The 21917-nt window shown below is 40.9% G+C and overlaps 1 protein-coding gene across 3 annotated transcripts in view; it reads left to right on the forward strand.

The window, feature by feature from the left end:
- The first annotated feature begins 971 nt into the window (after window positions 1–971).
- LOC127001553 (discoidin domain-containing receptor 2-like) overlaps window positions 972–21917 on the forward strand; it is a 135283-nt gene continuing 114337 nt past the window's right edge. For all 3 annotated transcript variants that reach the window (XM_050866194.1, XM_050866195.1, XM_050866196.1), the window contains exon 1: window positions 972–1102. In XM_050866194.1, the coding sequence (XP_050722151.1) occupies window positions 1020–1102 (83 nt within the window). In that variant the 5' untranslated portion in view covers window positions 972–1019. The remainder of the gene's footprint in view (window positions 1103–21917) is intronic.

Here is a 21917-nt window from a genome sequence, read left to right on the forward strand (position 1 = left end):
CAAACTTCTTTTCATCCTTCAAGCTTTTCTACCCTGTCTCTCCCATCCCCTTTTGATGTGGAATTACTTTTTTGTGTGTGTCTATATTTAATTATGCCACCGTCCTGATGTTTTCCTCTACCTTTCTTTTTTTAATTTAATCTTACATACCTCTTTTCATCCTTCACTTTTAATCTATCTTAGAAACCTCTGTTCATCCTACAGTGTTTTTCAATCTTTAATCTTTTTTTCAATCTTCAGTTCTTTTTTCTTTCAATCTTCAGCTTTTTTTTTCAATCTGTAATTTTTTTTTTCAATCTTCAATTCTTTTTTTTTTTCAATCTTCAGCCTTTTTTCAATCTTCAATCTCTTTTTTTTAATCTTCAATTCTTTTTTTTCAATCTTTAGCCTTTTTTCAGTCTTCAATCATTGTTCTTAATCTTTCTCAATCTTTAAGCTTTTTTTTCTTATCTATCTTAGAAACTCTTTTCATCCTTCTTTTTTTATTTATCTTACAAACCTCTTTTCATACTTCAATTTTTTATCCCATTTGTCCAACTTCGCCTCATACTCCTCATTTTTATTTGTCTACCTTCTCCCTCTTTCATCGCCTTTATCCTTCAGTTATTATCAAAGGTATATTTCTTCTTCTCTTCTCTTTACTTTTTATTTTATTTTATACGACCCCCTTCCTCCCTTATCAAACCGTTCTCATCATACTCTTCTGATTATAATTCTTACTATCCTTTTCTTCATATCGTTGTAGCCGTCTTTAACTTCTTTTTCATTCTTCTTTCTTCATAAACAACGGTACCTTTTAACAGTTTACCTCCTCGCTTCTCTTCCCCTCTTCCCCATACTTCTTTTCCCCAAATACAACAACCCCATGACTTAACCCAACCAAGCAACTCACTTCCCTCTTCGCATATCTTCTCTTCCCCATTCTTCTTTCCGCAAACACATTAACCCCTTAACTTAACCCAACCCAACCTCTCACCCGCATCTTCTCTCTCACAGCTTTCTGCAAGGAGCCTCTGGGAATGGAGTCAGGCCACATCAACGACACGCAGCTCACAGCCTCGTCCGCCTACGATGTGTCTGTGACGGGGCCTTCCTCTGCCAGGTGGGTGTGAGCTTGACGTGTCTGTCTGTCTGTCTGTCTGTCCTCCTCCAGCTAGTCTTCTCCCGCCTCTTGTGTCCAGATCGCCGTCTCAGCAGATCGGAGCATCGCGCGTCGGCTCCGGAAGATGGATTAAAACAGTAGTGATATATTCTGCTTCTCCTTCGTCTGGGCGGATCGATGTGAAGGTCATTATGGAGTGTGGCAGCATTAATCACCTCTAGATGGGGTGTTGCGAGGGGAGAGAAGGGGGGGAGAGCGGAGAGAGGAGGAGGAGGAGGAAAAGGGGCTGTGGTGAGGGATCGCAGAGGAGGAGAAGCTGGAGGGAGGTGAGAAACGGTCGGTTATAGAGAGTAGGCAATGATAACAGGGAGAAGAGAGGGGAAGGAATGTGCGTAGAAGGGATAGAGTGAAGGCAATGGTATGGGAGAAGGGAGAGAGGGGAGAGGAGAGGGAGAGAAGAGTGTGGAAGCGATTGATATGAAAGGCAGTGTGATAGGGTGAAGAGAAACGGGATAAGGAAGGAGGGGAGTGTGAGTGAGTGCGAGAGGGTGATGGGCGAGACGAAAGGAAATAAGGGAGAAGAAGAGAGCATGGGAGGTGTGTTGAAGGTGTAGAAAAAAATGGCAGTTTGATATGTAAGATTTGGATAAAGGAGAGCACAGACAGGCAGTATGAGAGGAAACTGGAGTGGAATAGAGTAGATAAATGAATTGATTAGGGAGAAAGAGGTAAGGTAGACAGAGAAAGGGAAAGTGAGATGAAGGAGGTGAACTGTCAGAAGGAAAATTGATGCGTTACTCGCGATAGGGAAACGGGAAGGAAATAAATCTGACTAAAAGCGAAAATAAAATACATGAGAATTAGCATATAGAGTCAGCATCGAGTTATTATCTTCCATGAAAATACAAAGACAGACCGAGCGACGACAAGGCTGCCATAATTAAATAAGAATACCCCCAAAACGATAATAATAATAGCTAATAAGAATATATAGGAGAAAAAAAGCATATGAACTGGAATATAACGTAAGCATCGAATTATTATCCCCCAACGAAAACACAAATAGAAGGACTGAAAAAAAAAAATAAAGAAAGCTCCCATACTGAAATAAGAATACGTAGAAATAAAAAAAAAGAGAATGTGTACAAATAAAATAACATGCGAAGTAGAATATAAAGTAAACATCGAATTATTATCAACTTCCATGGAAACACAAATAGAAAAAAAGGTCCCATAATTAAACACGAGTACCTAGGAAAAAAAAAAACAGGAGAACTAGAGTAAAGTATTAGCATCGATTTTATTACCTCCAACGGAAACACAAACAGGCAGACAGATGGAGGGACGAAAAAGCTGCCATTATTAAATAGAATACCCCCGAAAATATAATAAAAACAGATAACACTGATAATACATAGAAATAAGAGCGTGGGAACTAGAATATCCCATTAGCATCGAAGTCTTATCACCCATGGAAACACTATTAGAGGGAATGAAGGACTAAAAAAAAAGCTTCCATAATTAGATACGGATGCGTTCTAAGGAAAAAAAAAAAACGTAGAAAACCATGAGAGCTAAAATGTAACGTAAGCATCGGACTATTATTACCTTCCACGGAAACACAAATAGACAGACCGAGGGACGAAAAAGCTGCCATAATTAAATAAGAATACGCCCGAAAAGATGGCGCCCCCGCACACAATGGCGCGCCGACGAACCAATATTGCCGGGGGAGTAAAATGAACCGCATCCACTCCGGAAAAATTAGATTCAAAACACTAATAATGACAGTTAATTACACTAAAGAGCTCCGGTAAAACCTTTTCAGTTCCTCCGGTAGATTTTTTTTTTACTATTTTTTTGTTCGTCTTTTATCTCCGCATCACAGACGTCATTTGCCAGCATCAACGGGCGCAGTAAAGACTAAATTCCCTTGCTAAAGTTGGCTTGGGTGATTCTTAATGGCTTTCTCTCTATCTGTTTCTCTGTCTTTTTATCTCATCTATCCTTTTTTTTTTCTCATTTTTTGATCTCATATTTTCCTTCCATCATTATTTCGTCATTCTCTTCCTTCCTTTTCTCTTTATTTTCCTTCTTTTCTCTTCTCTTCAACCTCCTCTTCTGGGTTCATGTTTCTCTGTCTGTTTATCCCATCTCCCATTTTTTTCTATTTTTTCTCCTATTTTTCTTCCTTCATTATTTCGTCATTCTCTTCCTTCCTTTTCTCTTTATTTTCCTTCTTTTCTCTTCTCCTCGACCTCCTCTTCTGGGTTTATAGAAAGAAGGATCTCTGTCTCTATCTGTCTATCTCTCTTTATCTATCTATCTATATATCTCTCACTCACTTTCTCTTTCTCTCTCACCTGTCTATTTCCAGCACCGCGAGTTCAGGTATTTCTTTCATCGGTTACCTGGGAAACTCGCATTACCTCAACTCCCCTTTTTTATACCCTTCCTCTTACCTGATATTTTACCCCTCGCTCACCAGGTATTTTCGCCATTATTAACGACTGCGCTGTCTCATTACCTGATATTTTTCACCCCTTGCCCGTGTTTGTATTTTTTCCTTTTGCTATTTTTTTTTTGGCATATAAACGGATGTATTAACCATTATGTGATTTCCCTCCCTCCCTCATTACGTGGTTTTCTTCTCCCCTCATTACTCGCTGTTTTCCCTCAGTTTTTCGTGTTTTTTTCCCCTTTTTTTTGGGGGGGGATGATCGTGTATTGCTCTGTTCTTCCTTTTCCTGTTGCTCCTCTTCATTTTCCTCCTCTTCTTTCTCCTTCTTGCAGTCGTTATTCTTCTGGCTCTTCTCTTCTTCCATCCATCTCCCGCCAAGAACAGAACGCCCCAATAGTCATCAATTATCCATCCATCTCTCGTGTACAGCATCCGTCTCTCCATCCATCCAGCCAGCGCTCTCTTCCTCGTCTTTTCTCTATATCCTTTTCATCTCTTTGTCATGTCTTCCGTATTTCATTTTCACATGTCACGTCTCTTCTTTACACCTTCCTGCCTTATCACGTCGTCATCTCTCTTTCTCATTTCTTCTTTTTCATATCTTCTTTATATCTTTCTTATCTCTTCCTCATATTTTTTCATATTTTTTCCACATCTCTTTTTCCTGCACTTCATTTTTTTTTTTTTAATTCTCAGCCTTTATATTCAGTCTTTCATCTTTTCTTCTTTGTATTTTCTTCATATTTTATCTACTTTTTCATCACCTCTTCCTCATTTATTTCTCATTTATTCCTCCTCAATAGTTTGCCGCTGATGTGTCCTTCTATGTGTCCGTTTATTCTTCTCTTCTATCTCCTTTCCTTCCTTTCTCTCTTCTCTTTTTCCTTCTTTCTTTTCCTTTTCACTTCCTTTCACGTTCTTCTCTCCCTCTTCTTCCATCCCTCATCACTTTCCTCTTCCTCTTCTCGCTCTCCATGGCTTCTTTCCCTTCTCCTTCCTTCCTTTCACTTCTCTCCTCCCCTTCCCATCTTCATTTCTTCTATCTTCTCTCCTTTCTGCTCTCTTCTCTCTTTCTTTCCTTCCTTTCCTTTCTCTCCCTTCTCGCTTTTCTCCTTCTCTTCATTTTCTTTCATTCCTCTTATATTCTATCTTCCTCTTTTCGCTCTCCATGACTTCTTTCTCTTCCCGTTCTTCCTTCCTTTTCACACCTCCTTTCCCCTTCCCATCTTCACGTCCTCCTCGCCTCTTCTCTTTCTTTACGTCTTCTTCAGCTCCTTCCGCCGCCCCTTCACGCCCTCCGCCGCCCTCTTCCTGCCCTCGTCACGCTCCTGCTGGTCCAAAGTCCTTAACTTGGCCCCTTCCATCCCGTCTTGGCCTAACAAGGGAAGATGTACGTCACTTTTGCCTTCACTTCCTTCTACACTACTGCCACCACCACCACCACCACTACCACCACCACCTGCACCATCACCAGCACCGCGACCACTACCACGTACTCTCATTGATACTACAGCCACAACCACTGCATCTACTACCATCACCACCAATACTACTTCTACCACAGTTATGTATAGCCACTACCATCTCCATAATCACTCATCTTCCTCTCTTCTTCCTTCTTCTTCTCTTTCTCCTTGTTCCTCTTCCTCTTTTCCGTCTCCTATTCTTTTAATTTTTTTCTTCGCCGCTTTCTCTTTCTCCTTATCTCTCTCTTATTACTAATCATATTACTACTACTACTACTACTACTACTACTACTACTACCACCACCCACCTCCATCATCCATCCTTCCTTCCATTCTCATTAGCCTTCACCTTTCCCTCACCTGCCCACAAACGTCTACCTGAATACACCTTCCTTATAGCTCTTTACACATATTTAATCACGGCCCTTCAAAGCCTTCCATACAGAACCTACCTTCATGTTCTCCTTCCATCCTTCCTTCCTTCCTTCCCTCCCTACCTAGCGTTTTCTTTTTCTTCTTAATCTACTTATACTTTACGCACTTACGCCCTATTCTTTTCTTCTTTCTCCGTGTTCTTTGCCTTCATTTACTTTCTGTCTGTCCTCTTAATTCCCTTTTTACCCCTGTCCCCTACCTCATTTATTTTTTTCCCCTTCCTTTTTTCATCTTTCTCCTAAGTTTTCTCTGTTATGTCCTGTTATTCCCTATTGTCCTTATTTTCCACGCCATCCTACCTGTTTTCCTTTATCCTTTTACCTCCTTCCCACCTCTTATCCCCTTCCGTGTACTCCATTTTACCTGTTCTCCTTATTCCCTTCACCTCCTCTCCACCTCCTACCACCAGTTTTATCCGTTCTCCTTCCCTTCACCTCACCTCCCACCCTTACCCACAACCCTACCCGCCCTCCATATCCGCCTCTACTTCCCTTCGCCTCTGTCTACCCTGTTCTCCCAAAGACCACTTCCCGTCCCTATCTCTTCACCCCCTACCTCGCCCTGCCGTCCCGAAGTACCCCTGCCTACTCCGCCTTCCCTATAAGACCGCCGTGGCCAGGTCTAACAACACACTTACCTGTGGCACGTGGCTCCAGGGACTCTGCAACACCCTCGCTCCCACACCTGCCCTGTTCGAGCCTCTAATCAGGGCGTCACAGGTGAAACGAATTGCCCATTGTCGGGAAGAGCGGCGCCCTGCACTCACACCAAGGGAAGGGAGGTAGATCGATGAGAGAGAGAGAGAGAGAGAGAGAGAGAGAGAGAGATTACTAGAAATTGGCAAACTGGCATTGAAAGATAACTAAAGGCGTACAAAAGAGAATTGACTGTGTGTGTGTGTGTGTGTGTGTGTGTGTGTGTGTGTGTGTAGAAGGGGTAAAATATACTCTTCCTCTTTGCCGTCTGTAGAAAAAAACACAAAATAGGAGTTGTCGAAGATTTAGTATATTATAGCAAGTAGTATTTTCGTCTAGTTTCCTCCTCCTCCTCCTCCTCCTTAAGTTCGACGTGGGGCCATAATCGTCCTCCTCTTTGCTCCCTTTGGCAGAACCACAAAAAAATAAACCGGAAAAAGTGTGTCAAATATTTAATCAATTTTACCAAGATCTTTGTCGCAGTATTTTCCTCGCTCGCCCTCCTTCAGTTCGGTGTGTGCTCGTAACTGTCCTCCTCGTCACCCTCTTTAGTACACCCTAACACCGCCGCGCCACCCCGAGAAAAACCTACACCTACACCTACACCTGTCCTACACACACCTGCCCGGGCCCTCCATACACACCTGTCCTGGATTTCCTCTCACCTGTAAACCCCAAAATTTTACCTCCACTGTCTCACGTTGCACTGGAAATACTGACACACACACACACACACACACACACACACACACACACACACACACACACACACACTCTCTCACACTCTCTCTCTCTCTCTCTCTCTCTCTCTCTCTCTCTCTCTCTCTCTCTCTCTCTCTCTCTCTCTCTCTCTCTCTCTCTCTCTCTCTCTCTCTCTCTCTCTCTCTCTCTCTCTCTCTCTCTCTCGCTCTCGCTCTCCATATTATTACACTCAAAAAATGGTGAAATGTATAAATGCTCTAACATACCTCTTTTTTTTTTCCTTTTTCCTTTTTATTTTTTTTTTCATGTAGGTGAGAGAGGGTAAATAAAATACGGCACATAACCTCCACACCAACTTTTATTATTTATTTTTATTTTTATTTTAGGGTTCAGAGGTGTCTTATCGTGTACATTTTTTTTTACGAGGGAATAATGAAGAAAAATAGTCACTTTGTCTGATAGAGCAATATTATGGTTTTTTTTTATGAGTCAGCACGCGAGAAAATAATGAAGGGGTGGTTTGTTTTTGTTTTTAGTAGTAGAGCGGTTGTGGTGGTGGTGGTAGTAGTAGAAGTAGTAGTAGTAGTAGTAGTAGTGGTAGTGGTAGTAGTAATGGAACGAAGGAGAGATAAAGAATAAGAAAAGAGAGGGGAAGCGACGAATGGAGGACAAGAAAACAAATAAGGAAATTAATTGGAATAGAAATATAAAAAAAAAATGGAATTGAACACAGAAAATGACGAACTATAACTATAACTATAAATAAGTAGGCAGATAAAGAGGCGAAAAATACAAAGAAAATAATACAGGGAAATACGATAAATGATTAGACATAGAAAGCAGATGAAGGCGGAAAGGAAAATATTAGAAGTGAATGTAATATGCATGACATTGACAGATAAAGATAATAGATAAAACAGATTAAATGGAAGTTGAGGTTTAATGAAATGAGGAAAGAGCAAACACGTAAAAGAATGAGAAGAAAAAGAAGCTTAAAAAGAGGAAGAAAATCATAGTGAATAGAAAAGCGAAGAGAAGTTAAACAAAATAGGGTACAAAGCAAACAGACATAGAAGAATTAGAAGAAAAAGACGCCCAAAAAAGTAGAGAAAAATAATAATGGAAAAGAAGGAGAATGAAGAATAATGTTATAAAGATAAGGACACGTGATAAGAATGTTACTAATGAAGGAAAATGATCGACAGAAAAAATCTAATTACTATGCCATTTTTTTTCTCTCTCCCCCTTCATCCCTCCCTCCCTTCTCCCCTCTTCCCTTTCTCCTATACCCTCACACTAATAGACTTTCTGCTCTTTTCTCCCTTCTCTTCCCTTCCATCTCTTCCTTTCCTTGTCCTTCCCTTCCCTTGACTCTATTTTTCCTTCCATTATCTTTCTTTCCTGTATATCTCGTAACCTTTCCTTTCTCTTCCCTCGAATTTCTCCCTTTTTTTCAATTTTTTTCTTTCATTTCGTTCTTTTCCCTTTCTCTCTTATCTCCTCTTTCCTTCCCTTCCATTCCATTCCCTTACCTTCTCATTCCTTTCTTTTTATCACTTGAATTTATTTTTTTTTTCGTTCCTTTCTCATTCCTCTCGCTTCCCCTTCATTCCATTTTTTCCTGTTCACATTCCTTTTCTTCCCGTACCTTCCCATCCTTTCTATCTTTTCCCTTCCCATATATTTCCTTTCAATCCATTCTCTCGTTTTCATTTCTTTTGCTTCCGTCTTTTTCCTCGTTTTAAAACTCTTACTTCTTCTTTTACGTTCACTTATTTCCCATCTCTTTCCATCCTTTTCCTTTCGTTTTAATTTCTATCCTATTTTTTTCCCTTCCTTCCTCTCCCCGTCGGTCCCTCCCTCCCTCCCTCCTCCTTGCCTACTTTCCATCACTCACTCACTCCCCTTATCCCTCCTTCCTCGTTTTCCCTCTTTGTGTCCATTTTGAGTCGCCATATATGATTTTGATAATGCCAGGACCCATTCACTACAATCTCCTTAGTATTCACTCCGAGACCTCACCAGAAGGACGCATCCCACCACGCCCTGAAGACATATTACCCACGCTGATAAAATTCGCCCTTATAACCCCCCTACGTAAGGCTCCTCTGGTTGTTATTGCGGCCGTCCGAAGAAGGTTGGTTACGCTCCTTGTCATTCTTCGTCCAGGTTTTCCGAGGCGGATTCTTGTTGTCAAGTATTGAGATAGGGAACATTGTTGGGTTTAAGGGATCTACCTTCCTAGTGTAGTTTGACGCGCGCGCGCATACACACACACACACACACACACACACACACACACACACACACACACACACACACACACACACACACACACATACACGTTTATTTTCCTTCCCCTTAGTGATATTGCCGGGGTGAGAGAGAGAGAGAGAGAGAGAGAGAGAGAGAGAGAGAGAGAGAGAGAGAGATACTCGTCTGCCATACTGATCATCACTCGCCTTATTCTCCCTCCCTCTCTCCCCCCCTTCCTCCCTCCCTCTCTCTCTCCCTCTCCTTTTGTCCAGTCGGTCTGTCTGTCTCTCCCTCCTCCGGCTGGCGCCTCAGTTTGTTTACCAGAACCTCAATATTGTGCCCCATACGGAGAGAGAGAGAGAGAGAGAGAGAGAGAGAGAGAGAGCGAGAGCGAGGGAGAGAGAGAGAGAATTATGATAGTTATAGTATACTCTACGGTATGACCTTTCCACATTTCATTGTCATTTAATAGTCTGTTTTCATCCGTCGTTTTCCTCATTTTTTTCCTTTCCATTATTTTTCCTACTCCTCGTCCTCTACTTCTTTTTGTTCTTGTTATTTTTCTTGTTCTTGTTCTGCTCTTCTTCATCTTCTTTCCCTTCTTTTCCTTTTATCCTCCTCTTCTTCATCATCTTCCTTTTCTTCTTCCTTTTCAATTTCATCCCCTCTTTATCTTCCTCTCTTAATCCACAGTTGCAATATTATTCATTATTTTATTTCTCTACTCTGTTTCCATCATCCTTTTTACATCATCTCTCTCTCCTGTTCGTTCCAGTTCCCTGCCCCTTCAATTTTTATCTTTCGTTTCCCTTCCCTGCCTGTCTTTCTCCACATTATTGTAATCTTTCCTTTCTCCTCTCCTTTATCTTCCCTCGTTCTTTTTCCCTTCTCTTCTATTTACTCACTCATATTTTCAGTTCTCTGCCCTCCACTCCATCTCGCTATTTTTATCCTTCCTCCCCTTTATCACTTATTTTGGCTTCTCCTCTTTACATCCCGTCCTTCTCCTTTAGTTTTCATCCATGTTTTTATTCTCTCATCCCCTTCCCTTTCATTTTGGTTTTCATTTTCATGTTCAGTCTAATGCTACGATTTTTTTTTTCATTTCTTTTCACGTCCCTCTTTCCCGTATGACTTTATTTACCTTCTCTTTCATACCCCTTTCTCTCATACCCTTTCTGTCAATTCCCCTTCTCCCATCTCTTTGCATCATATACCTGAATTATCTTCCCCTTTCTTATCCTTTTTCTCTGTCTTCCCATATTCCCTTCTTACCTTCCCTCTTTCCCTTACCCTTTTTATTTTTCCTCTCCTTTCCCACCCTTCCTTTTCCTTTTACATCCTTTTTCTACCCTTTGTCTCTTATCCCTAAACTCTTCCTTTTTCCCCTTTTCTTCTCCCTCTTTCCCCTTTTCCCTTCTCTCTTTCCCTTTCCCTTTTCATCTCTTACCTTCTTCCCCGTCCTTTCTTTCCCTTCTCTCCTCTCCACCCTATGTCCCTTGTCCCTAAACTCCCTTCCTCTTTCGCCCTCTTTCCTTCTCTTTTCCTCCCCTTCCCTTACTTTGTCTCCCTCTTCTCCCCTTCCTTCCCTTACTTCACCTCCTTCCTCCCCCCTCCCTTCCCTTACTTCACCTCCCTTCTCCCCACTCCCTTCCCTTACTTCACCCCCCTCCTCCCTCCTCCCTTTGTGGCTTATGAACCCGTCTTGTGTATTAATTCTGGCGTGGCCTTAATATCGGGTGCGGGCAAATAGTCTGTTCCGGGGAAAACTTGCCGCGCCCTGAAAACTTCCCTCCCAGCGTCACTACCTTCCCCTTTAAGTAGCGCTTCAGTCACGCTCCTGGACGGACTTAGAGAGAATGGGAATACAGAAGGGATGTTTGAGGTATTTTTTTTAGGTGACAGGTTGTATTTTTAAGTAACGTTGGGTGACATTTTTGATCATGTGTCGATGTGAAAGTTTTTTTTATGTATTATTTTTTACTTGTAGACATTTATTTTCATTTTTAATTAACGTTTTAGTCATGTTTTTACTTTGTTTCCTACTTTTCTTATCTCTTCCATTTTGTTCTCATTTCTGTCTTCCTTCCTTCCTTCCTCCCTGTCTTTTTTTCCTTCTTTCCGTTCTTCTTTATTAATTCATTCCTTCATTCTTTAATATTCTTCCTTCCTTTCTTAAATTCCCTTTTCCTGCACGTCCACAAATCACAAACTATTCATAATTCTCTTTCTTCTTTCCCTCCATCCTTCCCTCATTCCACGTTTCCATCAGACAAACATTAAAACATTCCTAATTTCTCAGCATTTTTTCTCTGCCCCTCCTCTCTTCTCCACCGCAGGGCCATAAGGAAGGAGAGCCGGGCAAATGAAAAGGAGGGAGAGGCTGGGAAGAGGAGGGGAGCTGCAAGGGAGAGGGGATGTGGAGTGAAGGGTAGGGGTAAGAAAGGGGGCTGTGTGGGGGAGTAGGAAGGGATAAGCTGAGAAGGGAGTATAGGGAGAGGGAAGGGATAGAAAGCAGATAGAAGGTAAGATGCGGGGGAGAATGGAAGGATAAGGAAAAGGGAAAATATAAGGAGAAGGAAAGTATGGAAAAGTGAAAAGGGGAGAAGAGAGAGAGATAAGGGAAAAGGCATAGGAAAAATGATGGGTTGAGAAGGAGATAGAAAGAAAAGTTTGAAAAGTTTGATGGAGAGTGAAAGAAAATGAGAGGAAAGGAGAAGAAAATAAGAGAAGGAAGATAATGACTAGGAGAAAGAAAGAAGGTAGTGGAAGAGAGGAAAGGAGGAGAAGGATAAATAAGTAAAGTGCAGGGATAGCTAAGTGAGAGAATGGTGCTTTAGAGGTACAGAAGGCAGGAAGAGATGAGGGGACAATGGGAGGGATTGGTAAGGAAAAGAAGGGGATGTGTAGGGAAAAACTGCTGTGTGGAAGAAGTGAAAGGAAAGCAAATACAGAAAAGCAAAAAGTGGTAGTATTGCAACGTTAAGGGAGGAGCATAAACCAGAAGCCAATCACTCTATACTTTAACCGTTGCCGGCCACTCATATTGCAGAGCTGGTCGATTGCAGCAGCTATACTCGCAACAATAGCATCCCATCCTCCGCTGCCAGTCATTTCCCCGTCATTACTCTCGGATAAACGATTGTTCCCGGGTTAACGAGGCTCCATCAGCCCCGCGCGGCCCCGGCAAGATATGATATGTATTCCCTTCGCCCCCGTTTCTGATCGCAGGTGAAGGAGGATTTGTCAAGTCGATGGTTGGGGGGAGACTCAACCGCTCATTGTCTGCCTTATTATTTTTTTTGCTTATTCATCTCTTCTCCTTTACGCTTTACATCTCACCCGATTCCATCCCTCCCATGTCTTATATTTCCCCCCCTCCTTACCCCTCCATTCTCTCTAGCACCCCGTCTCCTACTCTTGTGAACACTCTTGGGGGTATATTATTCAACATTTCGGCGCCCAAACACGTACATGGCTTTTGTAGGAGTCGTGAGCCTTTCCAGAGGTATTTTTTTTGTATCCTGGTGGGAGTTTGGGAAGCCTTCTGTACCATGAACCTTAAAAAATCACTCATGAGAACAGATTTAACCTCATTTTTGTCATGTTGAAATAGATGAAATGAGAGTCGGGAGTGTCTAGGAATGCCGACCTTTCCACCGATCCTCGACTTAGTATTTACGGGAGAGAGTTAAAGGCGAAGTGACAGCAGTTCCTTTTTTTATCCGAACCCCTTATGTCGTCTGTTTGTGAGTCGATGTTTGGGGGGATGTATATGATCACTTAGACCTTCAACTTAATATTTAAAGGAGAGAGTTGAAGACGAAATGACAGCAACAGAACTTTAATTTATCGGAACTCCCTATATCGTCTGTCAGTAAGTCGATGTTTTGGGTGATGTATGTATATATGATCGGTCACACCCTCGACTTAATGTTTATCTCGTATATGAAAGTGTTAAAGGCACAGAGACATCAACAACTCTTATTCTAACTATTCTATTCGTCTGTTTGTGTTGTTGTTGTTTTTTGCGTGCTTTTGTTTTCCCTTGAGCTGCCTTGAAAATTATAGGCAGTTTTTCTTATTATCTTTCAAGAGGAACATAAAATTTAAGCTTCCTGTTGATTTATTGTGTACTTAAGTGTTATGGATATTGATGAAGGTTGTGTGGGTGTGAGAGAGAGAGAGAGAGAGAGAGAGAGAGAGAGAGAGAGAGAGAGAGAGAGAGAACGAAAATAACTGAGAGGGGAGGGAGAAGTTTGTTTGGCAAAGAATAAGGGGAAGCAGGTGCAGATAATGGTGAAGGGCGAGAAGGGGGAGATAGAGAGGAAAAAAAGGATATCAGGAGGAGGAAGCGACGTGAAAAAGGAAGGTAAAAGAGGAAGGGAGAGAGGGAGGGAGATGAAGGACAGGAAAGGGAGGTATTACAGAAGAAGTGAAGATGGTTGTTGTGAGGATGAAGGAGGGAGGGAGAGAAGAGGAAGGCGAGAGGAAACTAGAAATGACGGAAGAGATGATGGATACAAGATTGACGGAAGAGATTGGAAAAAAAATAGAGGGGAAACATTTTTTAACATACATTTATTTTCACTCTACAAAAAAAATATAGAATGTAGACTCCTTTTCACTAATCTATTCGGCCCTTCAAAAATCCTAACTCATCGGACTGAAAAGCATTACATATATACTAAAAAAAAACCTGACGAATCCTGACATACAGACACACCTAGTATTTATTGAAGGGATGAAGCAGAGTGATAGATGGACAAGGGGGAAGGAGAATAAAAAAAAGCTAGAAGTAGGGAATTCAAGGAGTGTGAGGAAAAATAAATGGGAAGGAATTAATAGGGAAAAAAAGTAGAGGAGTAGATAGATAAAAGAAAGACGCTGACACACTCCTATATATTCAGTGGATAACGGAGGGGAACAGAAATATAAGGAAAGGAATAGGAAAAAAAAATTTGAAGGGGGGGGAATAAGGAAAAGGAAACAAAGAAAATGGAAAAGAACATGAAAGTAGAGGTGGGAGGAGAGGATAAACGTGCGTGAGGGATAAAGAAAATAGAAAATGGAGATGATAAAGGAAAGAGATGCAAAAAGAAGAGGGAGAAGAGGACAATAGGGATACACAAAAAAGGTAAAGGAAGAAAAAGGGAGAAGCTTAGGGATAGGAGTAAAGGATAACGGTGGGAGGACAGACTTGAAGGGAGGAGAGTAGAAGGGTCAGGGAAGGAGGAGAGGGGAGGGAGAGTCAGAGAGGGAGGAGTGGGGTCAGGAAGGGGGTTGGGGCGTCAAGGGGGGTAGGGAGGCTGACACACACTTTCAGGAGACGATAAATCAGACAGTCTCCCGCCGGCGGAAATGAGACGGAGGAGGTTAGGGCGGCAAGACCAGGAGACGACTCAGTGTAGCAGTACCGCCCAATTTCCACTCTCTCTCCCTTCTCTAAAATATTTGAATTATTAATGAAAAATAAATTAGTTGCATATCTTGATAGCAAGAACATTTTGGGTAGATGCCAATATGGCTTTAGGTCAGGTTCTAGCACTTATGACGCCCTCAGTATGTTTTCTTCTCATCTCTATTCTTCCCTTAACACTAAACAATCAGTCTTATCCATCTTTGTTGACTTCTCAAAGGCTTTTGATACCGTTAACCACATGATTCTACTCGACAAATTATATTTCTATGGTATACGAGGACCTCTACACTCCTGGTTTCAAGACTACCTAACAAACAGATCTCAGTGCACAATATATGATGGCCATAAGTCTTCCACTCGAAATATTTCTACTGGTGCCCCACAAGGGAGTGTTTTAGGGCCTATTTTGTTCCTTATATATATTAACGACATTACTAATATCTTCACCTCTGCCAACACCATCCTCTTTGCAGATGACATGACTTTGTATTTTACTGACTCTAATATTGAAACATTATTCCCACAAGCTAACCAAGACCTCAACAAATTATATAATTGGTGTTTAAGCAACAGACTCACAATTAATACTAATAAAACCTTTTATATGTTCTTTTCTAACAAAGTAAATGTTTACTTGCCAGACCTTAAAATCAATAATAACCTTATTAGTAGATCAACTAGTTTTAAGTTTTTGGGAGTTATGTTTGATGAAAACCTTAATTTCAAATCCCATATAAACAATATTTCGAATAAACTTTCAAGAAGCACTACTATGCTATATCGTCTAAGAGATTTTATGCCTTGAGTACTAAAATCTTGTATTATGCACATATATACCCTCACCTTCTGTACTGCAATCCTATCTGAGTACCACTTATGTCACCCACTTAACTAGTCTGAACTTACTACATAAAAAGATAATTCAATTATCACAAACAGTTCTTACCTTGAACACACCACCTCTCTTTAAAAACACAAAAATCCTCAAACTACAAGATATCACTAAACTTTCTATTGCTACCGGTATGTACAAACATCAGATCAGTGCCTCACTCCCTACTCATCTATATCCCACTAGACACAGAGAGCAGTTCTGCCTTCCATCACATCGCCTTACTCTCTTTCGGCACTCCACTATGTACCAGGGACCTTTGATCTGGAATTCCCTTCCCCAGGATATAAAAAATGCTCCGTCTCTCAACATATTTAAAAACAAACTAAAGCTTCATCTGCTTGATACCTATTGATTGTTATCCAGTAAATTCCAATTTCTCATCAAGTCATATATAACGTCATCTCCCCCACACTTGTTCCGTAATGAATTACCCATTTATTCTGTCCTTCCCTCTATTATTATTATTATTATTATTATTATTATTATTATTATTATTATTATTATTATTATTATTATTATTATTATTGTAATATTATTATAATTATTATTATTATTATTATTATTATTATTATTATTATTATTATTATTATTATTATTATTATTATTATTATTATTATTATTATTATTATTATTATTATTATTATTATTATTTCATTTTGCTTCATCCTATAATTCTGTATATAATTTCATTTGCTTCTTTGTACATTATTTTTTTTCTCTTTCTTTATTTTACTTTGGTTTATTATTTTTAATTATGGTATTATTGATTTCGCCGAGCTTCCATTATGTATGTATATCCTACCACTGTTATATTTCTAACTAATGTTCAGTATTCTGTATTTTGTATGTTTTTTTTGTTCAAAGTTATATTTGCAATATTCCTTTTTTTTTTTCTTATATATCTATTGTCTTCACTTTTGCCTGAAAAGCTTATGCTTATATAAAGGCTGGCCTCTAACAATACATACAACATAATTATGTAACTGTACCTAATAGGCTATTAATAAATGTTTCAAATGTTTCAAATGTAGTAGTAGTAGTAGTAGTAGTAGTAGTAGTAGTAGTAGTAGTAGTAGTAGTAGTCGGTGTTGCATTCTGAATATCAATAGTGTAGTTGGAATGGTAGTCGTAGAAGTAGTAGTAGTCATAGTAGAAATGGTAGTAGTAGTCTGAATATTGATAATGTAGTTGGAGTGGTGGTAGTAGTAGTAGTAGTAGTAGTAGTAGTAGTAGTAGTAGTAGTAGTAGGAGGAGGAGGAGGTGGAGGAGGGCGAGGACGAGGAGGAGGAGGAGGAGGAGGAGGAGGAGGAGGAGGAGGAGGAGGAGTAAGAATGACAAGAACAAACAACAAAAATAATATAGATTCCAGTATGCGAAGCAGCAACAACAAATAAGCTTCAACCGTAAGGGACACACCTGGCCAGGTATATATATAGCCTACCTTAACAGAGAGAGAGAGAGAGAGAGAGAGAGAGGCGGCGTGCATCATGATTACGTTGCGATTTATAGCTTCCATCCGCTGCCTGAGGTCCCGTGGGGCGCGACGCTCCTGAGGGGAAGCCTGCGGCCGGGAGAGTGAAGGGAAAGGTGGGCTGAGGTTAAGGGGAGGAGGGGAGGAGAGGAAGGGATGAAGGAAAAAGGTACAAGGCTGGAGGTGAAGGGAGGGGGATCAGGAAGGTAAGAGAGAAAGATAAAAGGGTTGAGGTAATGGGAGACGAGAGAGGAAGGGTAAAGAAGAAAGGTTGCAATGGGCTGAGGTTAAGGGGAGGTGAGGAGGAGAGGGAGGGATGAAGGAAAAAGATACAAGGCTGGAGGTGAAGGGAGGGGGATCAGGAAGGTAAAAGAGAAAGATACAAAGGTTGAGGTAATGGGAAAGGGAGAAAGGATGGGTTAAGGAAAAGGTGCAAGGGTATAGTTAAAGGGAAATGGAAAAGGTATGGTGAAGAAGAGAATGAATAAGAGACAAGGGGAATGTCATAGAGGAGAGAGAAGGAAGGTTTTAGAGAAGAGGGACAAGGTTTAAGGAGGAAAGGTTTAATTAAGGGAAGATGGATTAAAGTCAATGATTTGGAGTGTTTAGAAAAAGAGGGAATAGGTAACTGAAGGAGGGTAAAGGGAAGGTAGAGAGAGAGAGGTAGAGATGGGCAAAGTGGTGGGTAACGTAGCTTTATTTTCCCATCCTCTCCTTACCACACACACACACACACACACACACACACACACACACACACACACACACACACACACAATCCATACCCTCCCTTCCCCAACACCCAAACTCTAAATCCCTTCCCTTCCCCACATTCCCTCACCTCCCTTCCCTTTTATCTCCTCCTTACACACAGAATCCCTCCCCTTCCCCAGTATAACATCCCCATCCCTTTCCTTTCATCACCTTAATTCCCTTCCCTTCCCTTTCCTTCCCTTTTTTCTTTTTCTTTCTTTCACATAGAATTATAAAACTTACCATCTCCCATACGCTTCCCCTTCTTTTCCATTCCCTTTCGTTTCCCCACCCTACACACACACGTTCCTATCCCTCCCTTACACGACTCCCACCCACCATCCCCTTCGTCTCCCATCCCTACACTCACAGTCCTTTTCCTTCCTCACATGTCTTCCCCTCCCACGCCTATCCCCACTCCCTCTACGCCTATCCCACCCTCTCCCTACACTCACAGTCCTTTTCCTCCCCCACATGGCTTCCCCTCTCACGACTATCCCACTCACTCTACGCCTATCCCACCCTCTCCCTACACTCACAGTCCTTTTCCTCCCCCACATGGCTTCCCCTCCCATGCCTATCCCACTCCCTCTACGCCTATCCCACTTCTTCCCTACACTCACAGTCATTTTCCTCCCCCACATGGCTTCCCCTCCCATGCCTATCCCACTCCCTCTACGCCTATCCCACCCCCTCCCACGCCTCTCCCTTCCCCTATCCCTCCCCCCGCACCGAACACAACACCGTCGCGATACAGGTACACATCGGATTGCCACACACAGATTGCTGCCTCCGAGTGCGCCGCCATCAATATTCCGATACTAATTTGCATAATCCATATTTCATTAGCGATGAAACTCACAGCGTATGATTCCATTATGTGGCGGCCGGCGTGTGGACAGTCGGCTGGGAAGAAGTGTGGCGGGAGGGAATGGATGGAGTGGCCTGCAGTGGATGGCCGGGGAGAGAGAAGGGAGGGAAGGGGAGAGGTGTAGTGAGAGGGAATGGAGAGGAAGGGGAAGTAGTGTGGGGAGAGGGAATGGAGTGGTGTGCAGTGGATGGCCGGGGAGAGAGAAGGGAGGGAAGGGGAGAGGTGTAGTGAGAGGGAATGGAGAGGAAGGGGAAGTAGTGTAGGGAGAGGGAATGGAGTGGCGTGGAGTGGATGACCGTGGAGAGAAAATGGAGGGATACAGAGAGTTGTAGCCAGAGGGAATAGAGTTGTGTAGATTGAATAGGAGTTGACAGAGTACGCAGGGAAGGAGAGCTTAGATTTAGAGAAGTTGGAGTGGGGTTAGACATGAGAAAGGGAAGTGGACGAAAGAGCGAGAATGGAGTTACTGAAAGGGAAATGCAATGATATGGAGTAGATCAGAGTGGAAAGATATGGAGGGATGAAGAGGTCGATAGCGTTGGACAGAGAACAGAATGAAGGAGAGACATAGAAGGGTATACGAATGCGGTTAGACGTGACAGAAGTGGACTAACAGGTGACGATGGAGTTATTAAAATAGCTCATAGAAAAAATATGAAAAGGGATGAAGTGATTTGGAATAGACATGAGTGGACAAAGAACGGTTGGACAAAGGGTATTATTTGAGAAGAATGATAACTTGAAATGCGATGAGACAAGGGACAGAGAGACGAACTAAAGACTGAATATGGTTTTAAAAGAAGCGAAAGAAAGGGCGGGATGGAGTGGTTTGAAGTGGAGATGAGTGGACAGATAATAAGGGTTTAGCTGAGGAGAATAGGAGATAAAAGATAAGTGAGCCAAAGAGTTAAGAGCTATTGAAAGAAGTTAAAGAAAGGAATGGAGTGAGATGAAATAGCGTGGAGTGGAAATAAGTGGACAGGGAAGAGTTAAAGATGATCAGCTGAGGAGGATATGGATTTAGAATGGGATGAGAGGTGAAAGCGAATTGATTTAGCAAACGTGAAGCCTTTTAAAGTTAAATAAGGGAATGGAGTGCTGTGAAATGGAGATGTACAGATGAACAGATACGAGACAGAGTGGCTTCGTTGAGAATATAAAAGATCTGAGTGGTACTAAATAGAAAAGAGGGCTGAAGTTGAAAGTAAAAAATGGTGTGCTAAAGTAGATGAAGAAGGGGATTGAGTGGTATGAAGTAGAGTTGACAGAGGAAGGAGATCAGACGTTTAGTTGAAGAATGGAGGTTGAATACGATTATACATGTAACAGAGTAGAATTAAAGAGCATAAGTGAAGTTTAATGGGAAGAATATGAGGAAGAATGTAGGGGGGAGAGAGAGAGAGAGAGAGAGAGAGAGAGAGAGAGAGAGAGAGAGAGAGAGAGAGAGAGAGAGAGAGAGAGAGAGAACGATATTGGCGAGGGGAGGTAATGAGAAACCACAATATTCGTTGCAAAATTAAAACAACGCAAACATTTCCGTGAACAAATAAGAAAAATATTGGGCAAGCAAGAAAGAAGTCTGCATTTTAGCTGTTTTTCTCTTTTATTTATTTGTTCTCTGGTAACATTATTTTATTGGTTATTTGTATATTTATCTTTTCAATATTTAAATTAATGTATGATTTTTTTTCTTTTCCTTGTGTAATTTGCCATATTTTGTGTTTCGAGGTTACACGGTTGTTGTTGCTTAAATTTATACTTGTTTTATTAAATTTTGTACATTCATTTGCTTTATAATTATTTCTCTCATCTATTCATTCATTCTTTAAATCAACAATGTCTTATTTTTTTTATGTTTTTATATATTTTCTTTTATTTCATCACCTTTTTTGTATATATAACAATTAAAAATCATTCCTTTATAAATCTGTATCTAATTAAAGTTATATTATTCATTTATTTGTTTTGCTTGTTTTCGTTTTGTTTTTTTATATATTTTCCTTTCACTTTTTTTGCATTGTATGACTCAAAATTTTAGTTCATTCATTTTGATATCGATTTCTCCATTATTTCGTTATTTTACCTATTTTTGTTTTGTTCTTATATATTTTTCATCCACTTTTTTTGCATTGTACGACTCAAAATTATAGTTCATTCATTTTGATATCGATTTCTCCATTATTTCGTTATTTTACTTGTTTTTGTTTTGTTCTTATACATTTATTTATATTACTTGTTTTTGTTCTGTTTTTATATATTTTCCATTCAGTTTTCTTGCATTGTACGACTCAGAGTTATAGTTCATTCATTTCGGTATCGATTTCTCCATTATTTCGTTATTTTACTTTATCGGTCCATAAAGTGAAGCGCAACGGTCAGCGGAGGCTCAGTAGGATCGCCCGAATGTGTTATCGCGGCATTAAATCTGCTGGCCGGAATAACTTAATCTTCCTCGTGTTATTGTGCCTCCAAGTCTTGTTTTATTGTTCCCATCCGGACGTTTCCGCTACAGAATGGCGCGGATTAAAAAGATAAAGCGTACATATTATTGCTGTGTTTTCGGCTCGACGTTCCCCCCAAAAAGCGATGTATAGGATGGCACGCGCCCATTCCTACTGTACTTTTTCACAGGTTTGCTTTGATACAATTCAGAATGGCTGGGATTGAAACGGAATGTGAAAAGGATGAAACATGTGGTACGATTTTTCTAGGCTTGTCGCTCTTAAATTAATCCCTTTGAGCATTTATATTCTCCCCACACGAATGTTCAGCTCAATGGCACAGATTAAGATGAGAAATGAAAAAAATCGTGTTGTTCTGTTATCATTTCGGCGCTCTCTTTGTGTTATAGATATTCCATACTTCTTTTTTTATCACATATTTACGTAAGTGGATCCTCATTATCTCTCAGAATACTCCCATTGCTTATGACTATGTAGAATGACAAGTGTTAGAGGTTAGACGAAAAATAACACATTGCAGATTTCTGAGTTCCCGTCCTCTGTAGATTTTTAGGTATACACAAATGATTCTCCATATTCTATTGTTTTAGTAATATAGGGCCGTATTACTTCACATCTCGTCGCCCAAGTTCACTATTTGACAAGGTTTTCGTAGGATTTTTGGGCATTTCCAGGAGTAGTTTTATGACCCTGGTGGGAGTTTGACCCTTCCTCTGCACCAAGAACCTAAAGAAACACTCATCAGAACCCGATTGATCCCCTCTTTGACATTTAGAAATAGTTGATGTGAGAATCGAAAGTGTTTTATCATACCGACCACTGTCCGATACTATTCTGAACGGCAAAGACTTCGAAAAGAATATACGATGTGTGTTGCGATATATTTAAGTTTGTTACTCTTAAATATTATTCCTTATGCGCGTCCT

This window comes from Eriocheir sinensis, chromosome 21, assembly GCF_024679095.1.
Source record: "Eriocheir sinensis breed Jianghai 21 chromosome 21, ASM2467909v1, whole genome shotgun sequence".
In the NCBI taxonomy this organism is placed as follows: domain Eukaryota; kingdom Metazoa; phylum Arthropoda; class Malacostraca; order Decapoda; family Varunidae; genus Eriocheir; species Eriocheir sinensis.